Raw genomic sequence first — 19,767 nt, 5'->3', positions numbered from 1 at the left:
CTGAGAGATCTTGGAGTCTGTGTCCATTGGACACTCAAAGCTGCTGCACAGGTCGACAGTGTTGTTCAAAAGGTGCATGGTGTGTTGGCATTCATCAATCATGGGATTGAGTTCAAGAGCTGTGAGGTAATGTTACAGCTGTATAAGACCTTAGTCAGACCCTATTTGGAGTACTGTGTTCAGTTCTGGTCACCTCACTACAGGCAGATGTGGATACTATAGAGAGAGTGCAGAGGAGATTTACAAGGATGTTGCCTGGATTGGGGAGAATACCTTATGAGAATAGGTTGAGTGAACTTGGCCTTTTCTCCTTGGAGCGACAGAGAATGAGAGGTGACCTGATAGAGGTGCATAAGATGATGAGGGGCATTGATTGTGTGGATAGCCAGAGGCTTCTTCTCAGGGCTGAAATGGCTAACATGAGGTGGCATAGTTTAAGGTGCTTGGAAATAGGTATCAAGGGGATGTCAGGGGTTAGTTTTTCCACACAGAGAGAGTTGGGTGCACAGAATGCTTTGCTGGAGGTGATGGTGGAAATGGATACAATAGGGTCTTTTAAGAGCCTCTTAGATAGGTACATGGAGCTTAGAAAAACAGAGGGCGATGCGTGAAGGAAATTCTAGGCAATTTCTAGAGTAGGTTACACGGTCAGCACAACATTGTGGGCCGAAGGGCCTGTAATGTGCTGTAGATTTCTATGTTTTGAAGCAGCTGGGAACTACCAACTGTAGCAGTGAGAGATTGAAAATATCTTTGAATATAGTGTCTCTGTTTGTAGAATACAATCCATATTGCAATTTTATTTTTTATGCACATATGCCAAGAAAATGTTCATTGGAGAAAAAAATTAATTTTGCATTTATTAATTTTACTTGTCACATAAATTCCATGACAGCAAACCGGGTAGTAGACTGATTTACAAATTCTGTAAAGGCAAATTTCTGTTACCTAAATGGTGGTATTGCAGGAGTCACTTGTTTCTAACTGTTGAAAGATTGTTGAAAGTCACTTCTCTGGGATGCAGAGAGATCCAGATACAAGATTCACGAAGGGATAAGACAAATAATTAGAAAAGCTAGTAGAATGTTTTTGTTTATTGCTAGAGGAATTGCACACATTCACCTTGTTTATTGAAGAAAGGTTGGATAGTTTAGGGCTGTATCTGCTGGAGTTCAGAAATGAGGACTTTATTAAATCTTGAAGGGTCTTGACAGGGTCGATCTGGCAAGGTTATTTCCTCTTGGGTAAAACTCAGGATTAGTTTTAATCAGAAGAGATTTACAAGGATGTTGCCTGGATTGGGGAGCATGCCTAATGAAAACAGGTTGAGTCAACTCGGCCTTTTCTCCTTGGAGCGACGGAGGATGAGAGGTGACCTAATATGTAGGGATAGATTATATACTGGGATGAAAGGTGAATGGTGAATGCAAATGCATGAGAATATAGAGTAGAGCTATTAATAGATCAGTCATGATCTCATCAAATGGCAATGAGGCTTGAGGGCTATGTGCTTATGTTGGTATGAATATGAAATTGAATAAAATGAGACAAAAACACAAGTTACATGCACTAAATTTTTAAGGAATTAAATGCACTAGATATAACTATTTCATTTATCTATTAGGAAAACATTATCAAATATAATATCACAAGTTCTGAAAAAACTAACTATGAAGTGAAGAGGAACCAGAAGGTAATTTCCTATTTTTTAATGTCATTAAACCAGCATTGTGTGTCATCCTAATGGTATTTTTAAATTCTAATAATGTTCACAATACACTATTGTGGGATTTCTAGAACACCATCATCAGGCTGTCCTGGTTAAGGCTGTATTGTGTCACTTTCAGCACACACTATAGATCTCATACATAATTTCAAGCTGGCTTCACAGCTGCAGACTTAGGAACCAATGTTTAAGAGGATGCACAAAACCAGGAATACTCTTCTACTTAACAGAGTGTTGCTAGTCTAAATGTGAAAGCTGTAACAACAGAAAATGGAAAGGTGATTCAGAAAAGCCAATCAATCCATTTGAAAATAAAGCCTGCAGAAGGCATGTTTTGTGTGAAAAGGTCCAGGAATATAGGCAGATTTCTTACCATATGCCAAGGTCTGTAGTTTTGTATAATATTGCTCTACCACATATTAAGCCTTGTTTTCAACAGCATTGCACTATTTTGCGAAGGGGAAGGGTTTCTAGGGTAAGATTTTCTAGAAGACTGAGAGTTGAGTAATGGAAACATCTCATAGTGAAAGATCAATCCTTACTGTTCCAATGCAAAGGTTTACGGGTTCTATTCATTTTGCCTTGTATGGAATGAAAAGTGAGCTACCTATTTTTATTGCAGGCATGAAATCGAGGAGTAAACTTTGGTTAGTTTTCTAATCAAACTCCCACACTCTGACCTGCTTACTTTGAAGTTCAAAGTATATTTATTTTCAAAGTACATACTGTATATGTCACCATATACAGCCCTGAGATTCATTTTCCTGTGAGCATTCAGAATAAATACAAAGAAATACTTTAGAATTAATGAAAAATTGCACAAAATATGATGAACAACCAATGTACAAAAAACAAACTGTGCAAATAAAAAAATCACCCAAAATAATAATAATGAATATACAAGCAATAAATATTGAGAACATGAGATGAAGAGTCCTTGAAAGAGGTTCCATAGGCTGTGGGAACAGTTCAGTGATGGGGTGAGTGAAGCTGAAGATAGAGCATAGAAAATACAGCACAATACAGGCCCTTCGGCCCACAAAGATGTGCCGGACAAGTCCCTACCTTAGAAATTACTAGGGTTACCCACAGCCCTCTATTTTTCTAAGCTCCATGTACCTATCCAAAAGTCTCTTAAAAGACCCTATCATATAAGAATATCAAGGAATAGTGTATAAGAGTAAGGACATGTTGATGAGGCTCGATGGGGCACTGGTGAGACCTCATTTGTAATACTGTGTGCGGTTTTGGGCCCCCCTATCTTAGAAAGGATGTGCTGATGTTGGAGAAAGTTCAGAGAAGATTCACGAGGATGATTCCTGGAATGCAGGGACTAACATATGAGGAGTGTTTGTCGGCTCTTGGATTGTATTCATTAGAGTATAGAAGAATGAGAGGGGATCTCATAGAAACATTTCGAATGTTGAAAGGGTTGGACAGAGTAGATGTGGAAAGGCTGTTTCCCTTGGTGGGCGAGTCCAGGACAAGAGGTCACAGTCTTAGAATTAGAGGGTACCCATTTAAAACAGAGATGAGGAGAAATTTTTTAGCCAGAGGGTCGTGGATTTATGGAATTTGTTGCCACATACAGCGGTGGAGGCCCAATCATTGAGGGTTTTTAAGGAGGAGATTGACAGGTATCTAATTAGTCAGAGTATCAAGGGATATGGGAAAAAAGCTGGAAATTGGAACTAGACAGGAGAATAGTTTAGCTCATGGTGGAGTGGCAGAACAGACTCGATGGGCTGATGGCCTACTTCTGCTCCATTGTCTTGTGATCTTGTATCTGCCTCCACCATCATTGCCGGCAGCCCATTCCATGCACTCACCACCCTCTGCATAAAAACTTACACCTGACATCTCCTCTGTACCTACTCCCAAGCACCTTAAACCTGTGCCCTCTTGTGGCAGCCATTTCAGCCCTGGGAAAAAGCCTCTGACTATCCACACGATCAATGCGACCAGAACTGAGCACAGTACTCCTAGTGGGGTCTGACCAGGGTCCTATATCGCTGCAACATTACCTCTCAGTTCCTAAATTCAAATCCACGATTGATGAAGGCCAATACACCGTATGCCTTCTTAACCACAGAGTCAACCTGTGCAGCTGCTTTGAGTGTCCTCTGGACTTGGACCCCAAGATCCCTCTGATCCTCTAGTTGAGAGACATTATCCTCTCCTGTTCAAGAGCCTATTGGATAAGGGATAATCACTGCTCCTGAAACTAGTGGTATAGGACCTGAAGCTCCTGTACCTCCTTCCTGATGGCAGCTGCGAGAACAGAGCATGGCCTGGATGGCCTGTTGACCTGATGCTTTACCTGGGTTTATTCATTAATTCTCTTTACCCTATCCTCATTTTCATAATGTGATTTGTCACATTTTGAGAAGGATTTTCTGATCCTCTGGTTCCTCTTTAATAATATTTAGATATTAAATATAAAATCAGAGCCTTGTGTCCAAAAGAGAGGCTAGAGATGAAAATCCAAAGACCTAATAATAAACCCTCATAAATTTCACTTAATCTTTAGTTTTCATTTGCTAATACTCAAAAATGATACATACTATTGGTTTCATTTGCCAATATATCATTTTGTCCAATTGTTAATGAAGATTCCTGTGTAGTCCTTTGAATTTTCCTGAAAATAACAAGTAGCACCATATCCATGAAAATCTGGTGTGTTATAAAGTATAAATCTAAAATATGTTAAAAATAATATGAAATGCCCTTTTATAGTAGTTAACAAATTTCAGTCATCAATCTATTGCCATCAATAATTAATGAATAATTACCAATTATAATACTTGAAAGCTTATAACAAACACAAAAAAATCTCTAAATGTTGGACATCCAAAGCAACACACAAAAAATGCTGAAGGAACTCAAATTCACTGGTGTTCCTTCTGGATTTTAACAAGTTGCCTTTTTGTAATGTTTTAGGTCCACGATGTCTAAGTTACCTAATCGGAGTAAACACTTCAATGGATTGACTACATATGTGGAAGACATTGGAAAGCAAGCATATAAGAAACAAATATAGATGTAGGTCATTGAGCACCTTGTGCCTTTTCTGTTATTTAATTAAATTATGGATGATATTTTACCTGTGCTACTTTGCTGCACTAACCACACATAGGGAGAATGTGGTAGCCTCCTTCCTGCTGGCATGAACATCCAACTCACTGACCTCCGTTGATAGCCCTGCCCCCCACCCTTACCCCCATCCCTATCTATTATTTTAGTCTGGTTCTCTTTCTCTCTCTTTTCCCCCCTCACTCTAATCTCTCCCCCCAGCCCTACCTTTCTTTCTCTTTTATTTCCCATAATTCTCCACCTTCCCCCTAGCCCATTTCCCTCCAGCCTATCACTTCCCAGCTCTCTACTTTATCCCTCCCCCCACTTCTTATCCCCCCTCGACCATCCCACGTTACTTTACTCCTGATGAAGGGTTTCGGCCCGAAACGTCGTCACTACCTCCTCCCATAGATGCTGTCTGGCCTGCTGAGTTCTGTCAGCATTTCGTGTTTTTTTAAAATTTATTTCCAGCATCTGCACATTCACTTGTGTTGTCCTTATTTACAAACTTCATTCTTGATACCCAGCCAGGGGAAGCATCATTTCTGCAACTACCCTATCAAACCCCATAACGGTTCTGTATGTTTCAGATAAATCATCCATCATTCTTCGAACCTCTAGTGAGAACCTGCCGATTATGGTTCTCACATTGGCTTGCTGCCACAACCACTTTCCTCGCAATACACCTGATCAGAATGAACAGATGCTTGGATTTTAGCTGACGGCCAGCTTCCAATAGGTGTGGATATTACTGAATATATCCATCTGCCAATTAAGGCAGACCCAAATCATTGAAGAGTGTACAGCAACTGCTACAGTTTTCATGTCATCAATATGAAACTGAGTCCACCACAGAAAGAAACTTATGCAAATGTGTACAAGCTCCCTCGGTAATTGTCATGACATTGTCATTCTGAATAATTCTCTAACCCTTATCTCTTCTTACTTTAGAGCAGAACTGCAGGGAAGCTCCTCTGATACAAGATAACCAGAAAACGAGATTGACGATTACAAAAAAGAACACCAAATGAAGCCAGGAGCAACACCACAAATGACAAATGACAAGCTGGTATATGACAGGGCAATCTTTCAACTTGTTAAAAATTATTGAACAAAGCCTATATACAAACTCCCAGAGTATCCAAGTGGTCATGGTGTACTTTGTCATGCACAACATAACACAGGCATCAGCCTTGGGCCCATACAAGAAACAAGAATACAGGGGTTTTTAGATGAATCAGAAGAGAAGGTTGAGGAACCTGATCCCACCCAATCACATTTAGGATGACATAATTAAAATAAGCACTTGAACATTTGGAGTCATATGTCTAAAATATACAATTCCCGATTCTAAAATACATGATTGTTAAAAGGGAACCTTTAAGTTTTGGGTTATTATCCCATTTCCATTGCTAATTCCTAACGAAACCTCAAGTGACGAGAAATGTGAAAGGAGTGGATTATAAGGACTCTGATAGATGCATTTTACTATCTTCCAGGATTCCCACATACTGCTTAAAATGATCATTCTTAACTTATCAAGAGAATAAAATCCAGCCTCAGAAGGCTGTAAAACCATTCACACTTTCAGAATGTTAACTATAAATGGCTTGAGAAGATTGAGAAATACTTCAAGTACCTGCTATATGAAATTTATTCAAAATATGTAAGGTAATGCAATGTCACAATTCTCTTTGCCCCTTTTCACCTAGATCCAAATGCTGCAGCTCCTTTTAATTATGCCATTCTAGATGTAATGTGGTGGGATCAAATTTCTCAGCCTCCTGATTCTTTTAACAGGTTCTGCTCTCTGCAGAAGGCACAAATACTGCTCAATTTTCTCATCCACCTAGCCCAAATAAGCACATACATATTAAGCTGAGTAATAAGCAGGGGCTTATTAGTACTATGGGGTCCCAGCAACATATGATTCTTGTACTCACAAGAGCAAGGATGGGTGCCATGTTTCCTCATGTTGCACACCTACTTTGAATGTAAACAATTTCTAACCCTTTACATTTATTATTATTATATAATCAAAATGAATCCAATTTCATGTGCTTCAACTTACCTCTTATGTTTTCTTGGTGCAGATTGTCTTATCCATCTTTTAGACTTCTGGTGGTCTTTCACCTAATTTTTCCATTAAAAATTAATCAGCACTTTCAATTTATGGTAATTCTGAGTTAGAAATTTTGGTTTTATTTAGGACCGCACATATGAAAACGGGATATTTTATGGGATTAATTTCCTGTTTCTATTGTACCATTCCAGATTTAGCCTGACATCTTCCACCCACACTTTAATGTTGAACTGCCAATACAATTTCATTGATAGGCATGATAGAACAATCATTTTGTAGTAGTGTTGCTCCCTGAACAGAGTCCTGCATAAATTGAGAATCCTATCCAGGCTTCAGATGAAAATAGTAGATTGAGCCCCAATAACATAGTCTAAACGTTTTTAAATATATGAATATGCATTAATCACACATATAACCAGAAATTAATTGAAAGCCCTAATCAAACGTCTGTTGAGGCAGTGCTGTGCCAGAAGTACTAACCACAGTGACTTTCAGTGTAAAAATATACAGAAATCATCCAGGCAAGTATAAGAGATTTGAATAACCAGCACAATCCTTTTGCCATCATTCATAAAATTTAAGCCATTATTTAACTTCAAATTAATTTTTCACACAAATACAATGTGTATAGAGGTTTCACTGTAACATTGATTCTTTAAACATTTATTTGTAAAATTATAAGAGATTTATACTAATGTGAAGTTCCAAGCAACTAAGGGAACTTTGAAAAAGGAAGATAGAACCTTATAGCACAGTGCAGGCCCTTCATCCCACAATGTTGTGCTGATTTTTAACTTACTTCAAGATCAATCTAACCCTTCCTTCTTCCATAGCCTTCCATTTTTCTATCATCCATGTATCTATCTAAGAGCTCACCATTTTCTCTTTTTCCCCTGCAATTGATTTATTTCGCACAATTTCTCCACTCTTTCTACTGTCTGATTTCTTCAACACTAGAAAGAAAAATAGCACACAATGCACATTATTAATACAATGGAAATATATGTTGACTGTTCCTAATCTTATGCAAGATAGGCTAGTCAAAGTAATGTTCAAAGTAAAAGTAAATATTATCAAAGTACATAAATCTCACCATACACAGTCTTGCGATTCATTTTCTTGCAGGCATTTACAGGAAAATAAAATATAGCAGAATTTATTTAAAAACTATACATAAATATAGACTGACAAATATGCAAAAGGAGACAAATTTGCTATATATGTATATATTATAAAAAAATAACAATGAGAACATGAGTTGTGGTGAGTAAAGTTATCCATGCCAGTTCAGGAGCCTTATGGTTGTAAGGTAATAACTGTTCCTGAAACTGGTGGTGTGGGACCCAAGGCTCTTGTACCTATAATATAGTACAAATATTGTTGCACCTCTTAATTAGTACTTAGAATTCTCATTGCAACATGTCACTGAGAATCAGTGGATAAATAGGATCCTTGCTATGATTTTCCCTGTAGCAAATGACAAGAAAACCTGTTTCCAGTGGTAATAAATTCCACAAATTCACCACTCTATGGCTAAAGAAACTTCTCCTCATCTCTGTTTTAAATGAATGCCCCTCTATTCTGAGGCTGTGCCCTCATGTCCTAGAATACCCCATCATGGGAAAAAGTCCTTACAACTACACTGTCTAGGCCTATCAACATCCGAAAAGTTTCAATGAGATCCCCTCTCATACTTCTAAATTCCAGCTGGTACAGGTCCAGAGCCATCAAACATTTCTCATATATTAACCTTTCATTCCCGGACTCATCTTTGTGAACTTCCTCCAAATCCTCTCCAATGCCAGCATATCTTTTCTTAGATGAGGAGCCCAAAACTGTTCACAATACTCAGAGTGAGGTTTCACCAGTGCCTTATAAAGCCTCAGCATCACATCCCTGCTCTTATATTCTAGATCTCTTGAAACGAATGCTAACATTGCATTTGCTTTCCTCACCTCAACCTGCAAGTTAACCTTAAGGGTGTTCTGTGGTATTACCATTTGGTCATGATTCTCTGGCATGCCCTCCTTGAATCTCTGAAGAAGATAGGGTTATGACGAGCAAGATGAGGCCTGCACATCAGACTTCTGCCATAGCACTGAGATTAAACTGCATAGGTAAGATAGAATCAAGGACATACAGCATATGTTAAAGACAGAGCTATGGAGATCTTCAAAAAGTCATGGCTGGCTCTTGTACTTCATAATGTCTCTTCCTTTTCTGAGTTTCAGATCTTTGGGTGTCTGTACTGTAGGTAGTCTCGACAGCACTGAAGAACGCCTTTGACACAATAAATTGCAAGCGTTTAGTCTATCACAGACCCAATCCTTGTGTTGACCAGGGACAATCTTGGCTTTCATTGCACTAACCCTTATCTCAATCCTACACCTCAGATCCAGCTCCATGCTGAAATAAAGTCAATTTACACAAGGAGTAGCAAACTGTTCAAACTTTGCCATCTCCATCCCAGAGTTCAGATCATCCCAATTCTAATTACTGATCTATAAAATTCAGACGGTTCTTCCATGTGTGCAGATTAGGAAGGAAAATTCCAAGTCATATGGAATCTTGCATACAAATGTGAGGTGTTGTATTTTGGAATCACTAACGAGGCTCAGGCATATATTGGTAATATATTAGAGACTACCGAGGAATGCAGAAACCTTAGCGTACAAGTCCATATATCATTGAAAGCAGCATTACAAGTAGATTACATGGTTAGTAAGGAATATAGGATACTGCCTTTCAATAGTCAAGGCATTAAATACAATTAGTAGAAAGGTTTTGCTACAACTATAAAACTTAGATCTCTACTGGAGTATTATATGTAGTTCTGGTCATAAAGTTTTAAGAAGGATGTGATAGCTCTTGCGAGATTTCAGGAGTTCAAGCAATTTGGTAATGAGGAGAGACTGGAGAAGCTAGGTCTTTTCTCAGTGGAGCAGAGGAGGTTAATGTGGCACTGTTGTCACGACAGGACAAGATGTCAAAAAGAAGTCTAAGGGCATCATTATCAGTTACCTCCCAGGACTATGATACATGAAAGCTTCGCTGGACAATACTAAATAATTTAGCCTGTACCAGATTCTTAATGTTAATCATTAATAAATTTGCAATATACCATCATTGCTTAGCTTGCACATTTTTAGTCTTTCTTGAGTCGTAAGTTCTAACAACTTTCTTGCTTCCTCCAATGCACTTTTATACCACTGTGTGGATCTTTTGAAGTGTTCTGCCTGCAGATATAAAGAATGTATAATAATAGAAGTTTTCTTGCAACAATTTTGACAAGATTCTGGATTTTCTTTTAACAAAGAAGTCACAGGTGCTTCACAAAGATTCAGAAAATAACTGCTAGACTCATCTAAATACAAGCAAGATGGTTATGGTGAAAGACTGTTGAACAACGGTTTCAAAAGCAACAGTTAAGATATAAAAGAGATATCATTATTAGAACTGATTATTGCCAAGTTAAGTCCTGAATAACGTCTCCAAAAAATGAGAAAAAATGCAAATGTTTTCCAAAAAGGAAAAAGAAACTTAAAAGAGAATTGATAAAGTAAATTTTAGTGGGAGTACAATAACATGATAGGCAGGGGAACCAAAACAAAAAGATCCAATATATTTTATTGTATAAATTTTGTCTGTGGACTATGTTTAAACATATGGTCATAAAGGCTAGAAGTGCAAGCAGTTTATCCTGCCTCTTGTGCCTCTTCAAGCAATCATATGGATATATTTCATTCTCTTAATATCTAAAAAAGTATTGATCCCTACTTTGAGTATTCCAGCAACAACTCCACAACCCTTTGGCATAGAGAATTCCAAATATTTATCATATGCTACATGCAGAAATTTCTTTTATTGCAATCTTGAATGGACAGCCCTGAATTTAAGACAGTGATTCCTGGTTCTAGATCAAATTTTGTGGAAGAAATTTGAGGACTTGTGTGGACCATGAAGTACATGATGGTCTTTCTATGCCTTCTGTGCACCTGACATGCAAACACATGGGAGTATGAGGATATGGGCACAAATCATCCAACAGGTGACTACTGCAATAGCATCTTCCTACGGGTCCCACAGGTCTCCATATATAAAGCTGATAAATTTCCTAACATTTGATCAGGAGTATGAGGGATTGTTCCTTTTTTATAATCATTAAACTGTTTTGGAAAATATTCTTCGCACCTTTCCTTTCAAAGGTGCATAAGGAATATGAACAATGGATCATCAAGAGTAATACAATTCTTTGGTTGGCAATAAGTGCACGTCGACATTCCCAGGCACCAGGGATACCCGTTTCCTTACTGACTTTCCCTTTTTGATGTGGCATTTTCATATTCATACAGAAGAACACAGAAAGATTTGTTTGTCTAGACTAATATTGCTGTTAACTATGTATTACTAAAGATTTAACATTTTTCTCTTCTATCCAATTGGTATTTACCGAATGCAACATAGCGTAGTGGTTAGTGCAATGTTATTACAACTTGGGGCGTGGGAGTTTAATTCCAACATCATCTGTCTGTTCTCTTTTGGAAGAGGACAGCGAGGCTTGAGAGGAAGTGCGGCGGCGGCCATTTTCAAATTGTCCAATTGCTTCTCAGATCGGAGTTCTGAGAGGCGGGACTGCGCAGGCGCGTGAAGGAGGCCCGGGAAGGAGGGAAGATATATAAAGGAGATACTGAGTGAGGTAGTTCTCTTTTGGAAGAGGACAGCGAGGCTTGAGAGGAAGTGCGGCGGCGGCCATTTTCAAATTGCCCAATTGCTTCTCAGATCGGAGTTCTGAGAGGCGGGACTGCGCAGGCGCGTGAAGGAGGCCCGGGAAGGAGGGAAGATATATAAAGAATGCCGCCTTAAGAAGCGGGCAGCTTCGTTTGCGGGCAGCGGAGTGAGCCGGGCGCAGAGTGTAGGGCTTGGGAGTGAGCCGGGCGCAGAGTGTAGGGCTTGGGAGTGAGCCGGGCACAGAGTGTAGGGCTTGGGAGTGAGCCGGCCACAGAGTGTAGGGCTTGGGCTCAGAGTGCTTAGGCGGAAGAGGGCACAGTAGGCTTATCTTTTAGTTCTTGTATTTTCAGTTATTTGGGAGGTAAGAGTGTGAGAGCAGCTTGTTGTTCTTGGTGTCGGATGTGGGAGATCCTGGAGTCTCCGAGCCTCCCGGACGTCCACATCTGTGCCAGATGCACCGAACTGCAGCTCCTGAGGGACCGAGTTAGGGAACTGGAGCTGCAGCTCGATGACCTTCGCCTGGTCAGGGAGAGTGAGGAGGTGATAGAGAGGAGTTACAGGCAGGTGGTCACTCCGGGACCACGGGAGGCAGATAGGTGGGTTACAGTCAGGAAGGGGAAGAGGCAGGTACTAGAGAGTACCCCAGTGGCTGTACCCCTTGACAATAAGTACTCATGTTTGAGTACTGTTGGGGGGGACAGCCTACCTGGTGGGAGTGACAGTGGCCGAGCCTCCGGCACAGAGGACGGCCCTGTAGCTCAGAAGGGTAGGGTTAGAAGAAAGAGGTCCATAGTAATAGGGGACTCAATAGTTAGGGGCTCAGACAGGCGTTTCTGTGGAGGTGACCGGGAGTCCCGGATGGTAATTTGCCTCCCTGGTGCCAGGGTTCGGGACATTTCTGATCGCGTCCAAGATATCCTGAAGTGGGAGGGTGAAGAGCCAGAGGTCGTGGTACATGTAGGTACCAATGACATAGGAAGGAAAGGGGAAGAGGTCCTGAAACGAGAGTATAGGGAGTTAGGAAGGCAGTTAAGAAGAAGGACCGCAAGGGTAGTAATCTCGGGATTACTGCCTGTGCCACGCAACAGTGAGAGTAGGAATAGAATTAGGTGGTGGATGAATGCGTGGCTGTGGATCGGAGCAGGGGGCAGGGATTCAAGTTTCTGGATCATTGGGACCTCTTCTGGGGCAGGAGTGACCTGTTCAAGAAGGACGGGTTACACTTGAATCATGGGGGGACCAATATCCTAGCGGGGAGGTTTGCTAGGGCTACAGGGCGGACTTTAAACTAGTAAGATGGGGGGGGCAGGAGACTATTTGAGGAGACTATGGGAGAGGAGGTTAGTTCACCAGTGGAGCAAGTAAATAGACAGTGTGTGAGGGAGGAACGGCAGGTGATGGAGAAGGGATGCGCTCAGCCTGAAGACGTAGGGGAGAAGAAAGAAAAGGATAATAAATTTGAATGCATTGTTAGGGATGGAAAGAGAGGAGGAGATGGAGAGTATCTTAAATGTATCTATTTTAATGCTAGGAGCATTGTAAGAAAGGTGGATGAGCTTAAAGCGTGGATTGATACCTGGAATTATGATGTTGTAGCTATTAGTGAAACATGGTTGCAGGAAGGGTGTGTTTGGCAACTAAATATTCCTGGGTTTAGTTGCTTCAGGTGTGATAGAGTAGGAGGGGCCAGAGGAGGAGGTGTTGCATTGCTTGTCCGAGAAAATCTTATGGCGGTGCTTTGGAAGGATAGATTAGAGAGCTCCTCTAGGGAGGCCATTTGGGTGGAATTGAAGAATGGGAAAGGTGCAGTAACACTGATAGGAGTGTATTATAGGCCACCTAATGGGGCGCGTGAGTTGGAAGAGCAAATGTGTAAGGAGATAGCAGATATTTGTAGTAAACACAAGGTGGTGATTGTGGGAGATTTTAATTTTCCACACGTAGACTGGGAAGCTCATTCTGTAAAAGGGCTGGATGGTTTAGAGTTTGTGAAATGTGTGCAGGATAGTTTTTTGCAACAATACATAGAAGTACCGACTAGAGATGGGGCAGTGTTGGATCTCCTGTTAGGGTATGCGATAGGTCAGCTGACAGATGTATGTGTTGGGGAGCACTTCGGGTCCAGTGATCACAATAGCATTAGCTTCAATATAATTATGGAGAAGGACAGGACTGGACCTAGAGTTGAGATTTTTGATTGGAGAAAGGCTAACTTTGAGGGGATGTGAAGGGATTTAGAGAGAGTGGATTGGGTCAAGTTGTTTTATGGGAAGGATGTAATAGAGAAATGGAGGTCATTTAAGGGTGAAATTATGAGGGTACAGAATCTTTATGTTCCTGTTAGGTTGAAAGGAAAGGTTAAAGGTTTGAGAGCACCATGGTTTTCAAGGGATATTAGAAATTTGGTTCAGAAAAAGAGGGATGTCTACAATAGATATAGGCAGCATGGAGTAAAGGAATTGCTCGAGGAATATAAAGAATGTAAAAGGAATCTTAAGAAAGAGATTAGAAAAGCTAAAAGAAGATATGAGGTTGGTTTGGCAAATAAGGTAAAAGTAAATCCAAAAGGTTTCTACAGTTATATTAAAAGCAAGAGGATAGTGAGGGATAAAATTGGCCCCTTAGAGAATCAGAGTTGTCAGCTATGTGTGGAACCGAAGGAGATAGGAGAGATTTTGAATGATTTCTTCTCTTCTGTATTCACTAAGGAGAAGGATATTGAATTGTCTAAGGTGTGGGAAACAAGTAAGGAAGTTATGGAACCTATGACAATTAAAGAGGTGGAGGTACTGGCGCTTTTAAGAAATTTAAAAGTGGATAAATCTCCGGGTCCTGACAGGATATTCCCCAGGACCTTGAGGGAAGTTTGTGTAGAAATAGCAGGAGCTCTGACGGAGATCTTTAATATGTCATTAGAAACGGGGATTGTGCTGGAGGATTGGCGTATTGCTCATGTGGTTCCATTGTTTAAAAAGGGTTCTAGAAGGAAGCCTAGCAATTATAGACCTGTCAGTTTGACATCAGTGGTGGGTAAATTAATGGAAAGTATTCTTAGAGATAGTATTTACAATTATCTGGATAGACGGGATCTGATTAGAAGTAGCCAGCATGGATTTGTGCGTGGAAGGTCATGTTTGACAAACCTTATTGAATTTTTTGAAGAAGTTACGAGGAATGTTGACGAGGGTAAGGCAGTGGATGTAGTCTATATGGACTTCAGCAAAGCCTTTGACAAAGTTCCACATGGAAGGTTAGTTAAGAAGGTTCAGTCATTAGGTATTAATGCTGGAGTAATAAAATGGATTCAACAGTGGCTAGATGGGAGATGCCAGAGAGTAGTGGTGGATAATTGTTTATCGGGATGGAGGCCGGTGACTAGCGGGGTGCCTCAGGGATCTGTTTTGGGCCCAATGTTGTTTGTAATATACATAAATGATCTGGATGATGGGGTGGTAAATTGGATTAGTAAGTATGCTGATGATACTAAGGTAGGAGGTGTTGTGGATAATGAGGTGGATTTTCAAAGCTTGCAGGGAGATTTATGCTGGTTAGAAGAATGGGCTGAACGTTGGCAGATGGAGTTTAATGCTGAGAAGTGTGAGGTTCTACATTTTGGCAGGAATAATCCAAATAGAACATACAGAGTAAATGGTAGGGCATTGAGGAATGCAGAGGAAAAGAGAGATCTAGGAATAACTGTGCATAGTTCCCTGAAAGTGGAGTCTCATGTAGATAGGGTGGTGAAGAGGGCTTTTGGAACGCTGGCCTTTATAAATCAAAGCATTGAGTACAGAAGTTGGGATGTAATGCTGAAGTTGTACAAGGCATTGGTAAGGCCAAATTTGGAATATTGTGTGCAGTTCTGGTCACCGAATTATAGGAAAGATATCAATAAATTAGAGAGAGTGCAGAGATGATTTACTAGGATGTTACCTGGGTTTCAGCAATTAAGTTACAGAGAAAGGTTGAACAAGTTAGGTCTCTATTCATTGGAGCGTAGAAGGTTGAGGGGGGATTTGATCGAGGTATTTAAAATTTTGAGAGGGATAGATAGAGTTGACATGAACAGGCTGTTTCCATTGAGAGTAGGGGAGATTCAAACTAGAGGACATGATTTGAGTTAGGGGGCAGAAGTTTAAGGGAAACACGAGGGGGTATTTCTTTACTCAAAGAGTGATAGCTGTGTGGAATGAGCTTCCTGTAGAAGTAGTAGAGGCCAGTTCAGTCGTGTCATTTAAGGTAAAATTGGATAGGTATATGGACAGGAAAGGAGTGGAAGGTTATGGGCTGAGTGTGGGTAGGTGGGACTAGGTGAGATTAAGGGTTCGGCACGGACTAGGAGGGCCAAGATGGCCTGTTTCCGTGCTGTGATTGTTATATGGTTTATATGGTTATAAGGAGTTTATATATCCTCCCTGTGGAGTGCATGGGTTTCCTCCAGATGCTCTGGTTTCCTCCCATGTTCCAAAGGCATACCAGTTAGCAGGTTAATTGGTTATTGTGAATTGTCCGTGATTAGGCTAGGGTGAAACTGGGGGTTGCAGGCAGTACGGCTCAAAGGGCCAGGCCTATTCCACGTTGTATCTCAATCAATCAATCAGTAAATAAATAAATGGATGAATAAATAACTCAATGTGCCTTGAATCTTTATACAAAATAGCAAATGAAAATAAAAATTGTAACTTGACATTAAAATATATTTTTTAATTTCAAAATTAATTCCAATAAAATGGTGAGTTATTGTATAAACTTTACATATTTTTAAAATGGCATCTCTGAAATCTCTTCTGATGTTTGATATAAAGTAACAGAGCAGAAGTAAAGAAGTAAACACTTAGCTAGAGTTCCAAAGATGCTGCTTGGAATCTTGAGTACGTCCAACATTTTTTGTTTTGTTTTGGATTTCCAACAACCACTCTATTCAATTTGAACAATACAACTTTGAAAGATGCTAACTCCAAAATTTTAATCTGTGTAAGTCGTGGATGCCAAAATTAGTACACAATATAACTGATATTGAAATTTGGTAAGACAACTGTCCAAACAAAGTAAATCTTTGAGGCTTCTACAATTTAAATTTAATTCAGACATCTGCTTACCAATTTGCCTCTTGTGTAATAAGGCTCAACTTGACCCACTGAAATCCAAGACCTGGTATGTGGCTTCCCCAAGAATTCTGTATGATATTGTTCCACATAACCATCTTTGTCATATATTACATATTCTCCAGTCAAACCATCGGGACAGAGGATGGAAGGCCATCTGATGAAGTAAAGTTAATTATTTAACAACATGAAATTACACAAGTAGAACTAAACAGTGCTGTGGTTTAGGGGAAAAAAGTCTGAAGACCAACTATATTCATAGAAATACATTCAATAATGGTTTAATGGTCAATAACATAAGTTTATAATCATGTAAATAAAAACACTCATTGAGGCATAAATTCCTGTTAATCATAAAAATCCAATATAACTCGTCTTGGTGGTAAATAATAACAATACAAATAAGACCATAACACATAGAAGTAGAATTAGGCCATATGGCCCATTGAGTCAACTCCACCATTCAATCATGGCTGATCCTTTTATCCCTTCTTCAGCCCCCACACCCCGGCCTTCACCACGTAAACTTTGATGCTGTGGTCAGTCAAGAACCTATCAAGCTCTGCCTTAAATACACTCAAAAACCTGGCCTCCACAGCTGCCTGTAGTAATAAATTCCACAAATTCACCAGCCTATGGCTAAAGAAATTTCTCCTCGTCTCTGTTTTAAATGAATGCCCCTCTATCCTGAAGCTGTGCCTTCTTGTCCTACAATCCCCCACCATAGGAAAAAAATCCTTTCCACATCTGCTCTGTCTAGGTCAATCGACATTTGAAAAGTTTCAGTGGGATCCCCTCTTGTCCTTTTAAATTCCAGCAAATACAGGCCCAGAGCCATCAAACTTTTCTCATATGATAACCCTTTCATTCCTGGAATTATCTTTGTGAACCTCTGCTAAATCCTCTCCAATGCCAGCACATCCTTTCTTAGATGAGGAGGCCAAAACTCTTCACAATTCTCAAAGTGAGGCCTCACCAGTGCCTTATAAAGCTTCAGCATCACATCCCTGCTCTTGTATTCTAGACCTCTTGAAACGAATGCTAACGTTGCAGTTGCATTCCTCACCACTGGCTCAGCCTGCAAGTGAACCTTTAGAGTGTTCTGCACAAGGACTCCCAAGTCCCTTTGCATCTCAAATTTTTGGATTTTCTCCTCTTTTAGAAAATAATCTGAACAATTATTTATTCTACCAAAGAGCATGACCATGCATTTTCCAACATTGTATTTCATTTGCCACTTTCTTGCCCATTCTCCTAATCTGTCTAAATACTTCTGCAGCCTTCCTGTTTCCTCAACACCACCTGCCCTTTCATCAACCTTTGTATCATCTGCAAGCTTGGCAACAAATCCATCTATTCTATCATCTAAATCATTGTCATACAGCATAAAAAGAAGCAGCCTCAACACTGACTCCTGAGGAACACCACTAGTCACTGGCAGCCAACCAGAAAAGGATCCTTTTATTCCCACTTGCTGCCTCCCACCAATCAGCCAATGCTCTAACCATGCTAGTAACTTTCCTGTAATACCATGTGCTCTTAACTTGGTAAGCAGCCTCATGTGTGGCACCTTGTCAAAGGCCTTCTGAACATCCAAATATACAACATCCACAACATCCCCTTTACCCATCCTACTTGTAATCTCCTCAAATAATTTGAAAAGGTTAGTCAGGCAAGATTTTCCCTTAAGGAAACTGTGCTGACTTTCTCCTATCTTGTCCTGTTTCACCAAATACTCCATAACTTCATCTTTAACAACTGACTCCAACATTCTCCCAACCATTGAATTATTCCTAAATGGTCTATAATTTCCTTTCTTCTGCCTCCCACCTTTCTTAAAGAGTGGAGCGACATTTGCAATTTTCCAGTCCTCCAGAACCATTTTGCCATGATTCAGTGATGGCAACAATATTGTACCTAACGATCTGTATGTGTAACAAGATCATCCACTTTATTTCTTCTACTCTGTGCATTAAGATATAATAGTTTGACTACCATACTTACTACCCTTTTTGATTCTGCATCCGTAATGCACTGATACATCCCTGCTGACTGCAAATTTGTCCTATCATCTGCCTGCCCTTCCTGACAGACTGACTGCATGCTTTCTCTGCACCCTCTCCCCCTCCAAAATGTTGTGGACATGATCCGAAACATCCCTGACCCTGGCACCTGGGAGGCAACATTTGTTCCTCTGACAATCTTTACATTTACTTAATAAACATTTTAAATGCCCAAGTAAAGTTAAGCTACTTACTATTACACTGTTCATCTCTTTTTTCATGACATTTTTTTCCTCCATGTATAAACAGGGCATCATCTGAAAAGGAGAATCTCACACTATCCTACTGCTTTCATTACCCCAGCCTGCATATCATGCTGTAATGAGGTCTTTCTCCTCTTTAGAAGAACATTATTCCTCATTTTGTAAACACAAGACCATAAGACATAGGATCAGAATTAATGCATATGGCCTATTGAATCTGCTCTGCCATTCCATCATGGTTAGTTTATTATTCTTCTCAATCCCATTCTCCTGCAAAATTCCTGCTTGTAGACTGAAAAGTTACTAATATCATTTTACTCTATAAGAATGGAGGTAGGCAGAAGAAAGGAAATTATAGGCCAGTTAGCCTGACATCAGTAGTTGAGAAGATGTAGGAGTCTATTATTAAGGATGAGGTTTCAGGGTTCTTGGAGGCACATGACAAAATAGGCCAAAGTCAGCATGGTTTTCTAAAGGGGAAATCTTGCCTGACAAATCTGTTTGAATTCTTTGAAGAAATAACAGGCAGGATAGACAATGGAGAATCAGTGGAATTTGCTTACTTTGTTTTCAGAAGTCCTTTGACAAGGTGCTGCACATGAGGTTGTTTCATAAGATAAGAGTCCATGGTATTACAGGAAAGGTACTAGAAGATTGGTTGACTGGCAGGAGGCAAAAGAGTGGGAATAAAGTGGGCTTTTTCTGAATGCCAGTGACTAGTGGTGTGCTGCAAGGGTTGGTGTTGAGACCGTTTCTTCTCAAGTTATATGTCAATTATTTGGAT

At 40.1% G+C, this 19,767-nt stretch overlaps 1 protein-coding gene across 3 annotated transcripts in view; it reads right to left on the bottom strand.

Moving 5' to 3' along the window:
* LOC132378258 (zinc finger CW-type PWWP domain protein 2-like) overlaps positions 1-19,767 on the bottom strand; it is a 57,474-nt gene that overhangs the window by 20,606 nt on the left and 17,101 nt on the right. For all 3 annotated transcript variants that reach the window (XM_059945021.1, XM_059945022.1, XM_059945023.1), the window contains 5 exons: positions 16,712-16,874; positions 10,006-10,120; positions 7,761-7,837; positions 6,873-6,934; positions 4,291-4,364 (listed from right to left, as the gene is read on the bottom strand). In XM_059945021.1, the coding sequence (XP_059801004.1) occupies positions 4,291-4,364; positions 6,873-6,934; positions 7,761-7,837; positions 10,006-10,120; positions 16,712-16,874 (491 nt within the window). The remainder of the gene's footprint in view (positions 1-4,290; positions 4,365-6,872; positions 6,935-7,760; positions 7,838-10,005; positions 10,121-16,711; positions 16,875-19,767) is intronic.

Source organism: Hypanus sabinus, chromosome 20, assembly GCF_030144855.1.
Source record: "Hypanus sabinus isolate sHypSab1 chromosome 20, sHypSab1.hap1, whole genome shotgun sequence".
Classification (NCBI taxonomy): domain Eukaryota; kingdom Metazoa; phylum Chordata; class Chondrichthyes; order Myliobatiformes; family Dasyatidae; genus Hypanus; species Hypanus sabinus.
Note: the sequence above shows the minus strand (reverse complement) of the source record. Positions and strands in the feature narration are given on the sequence as shown.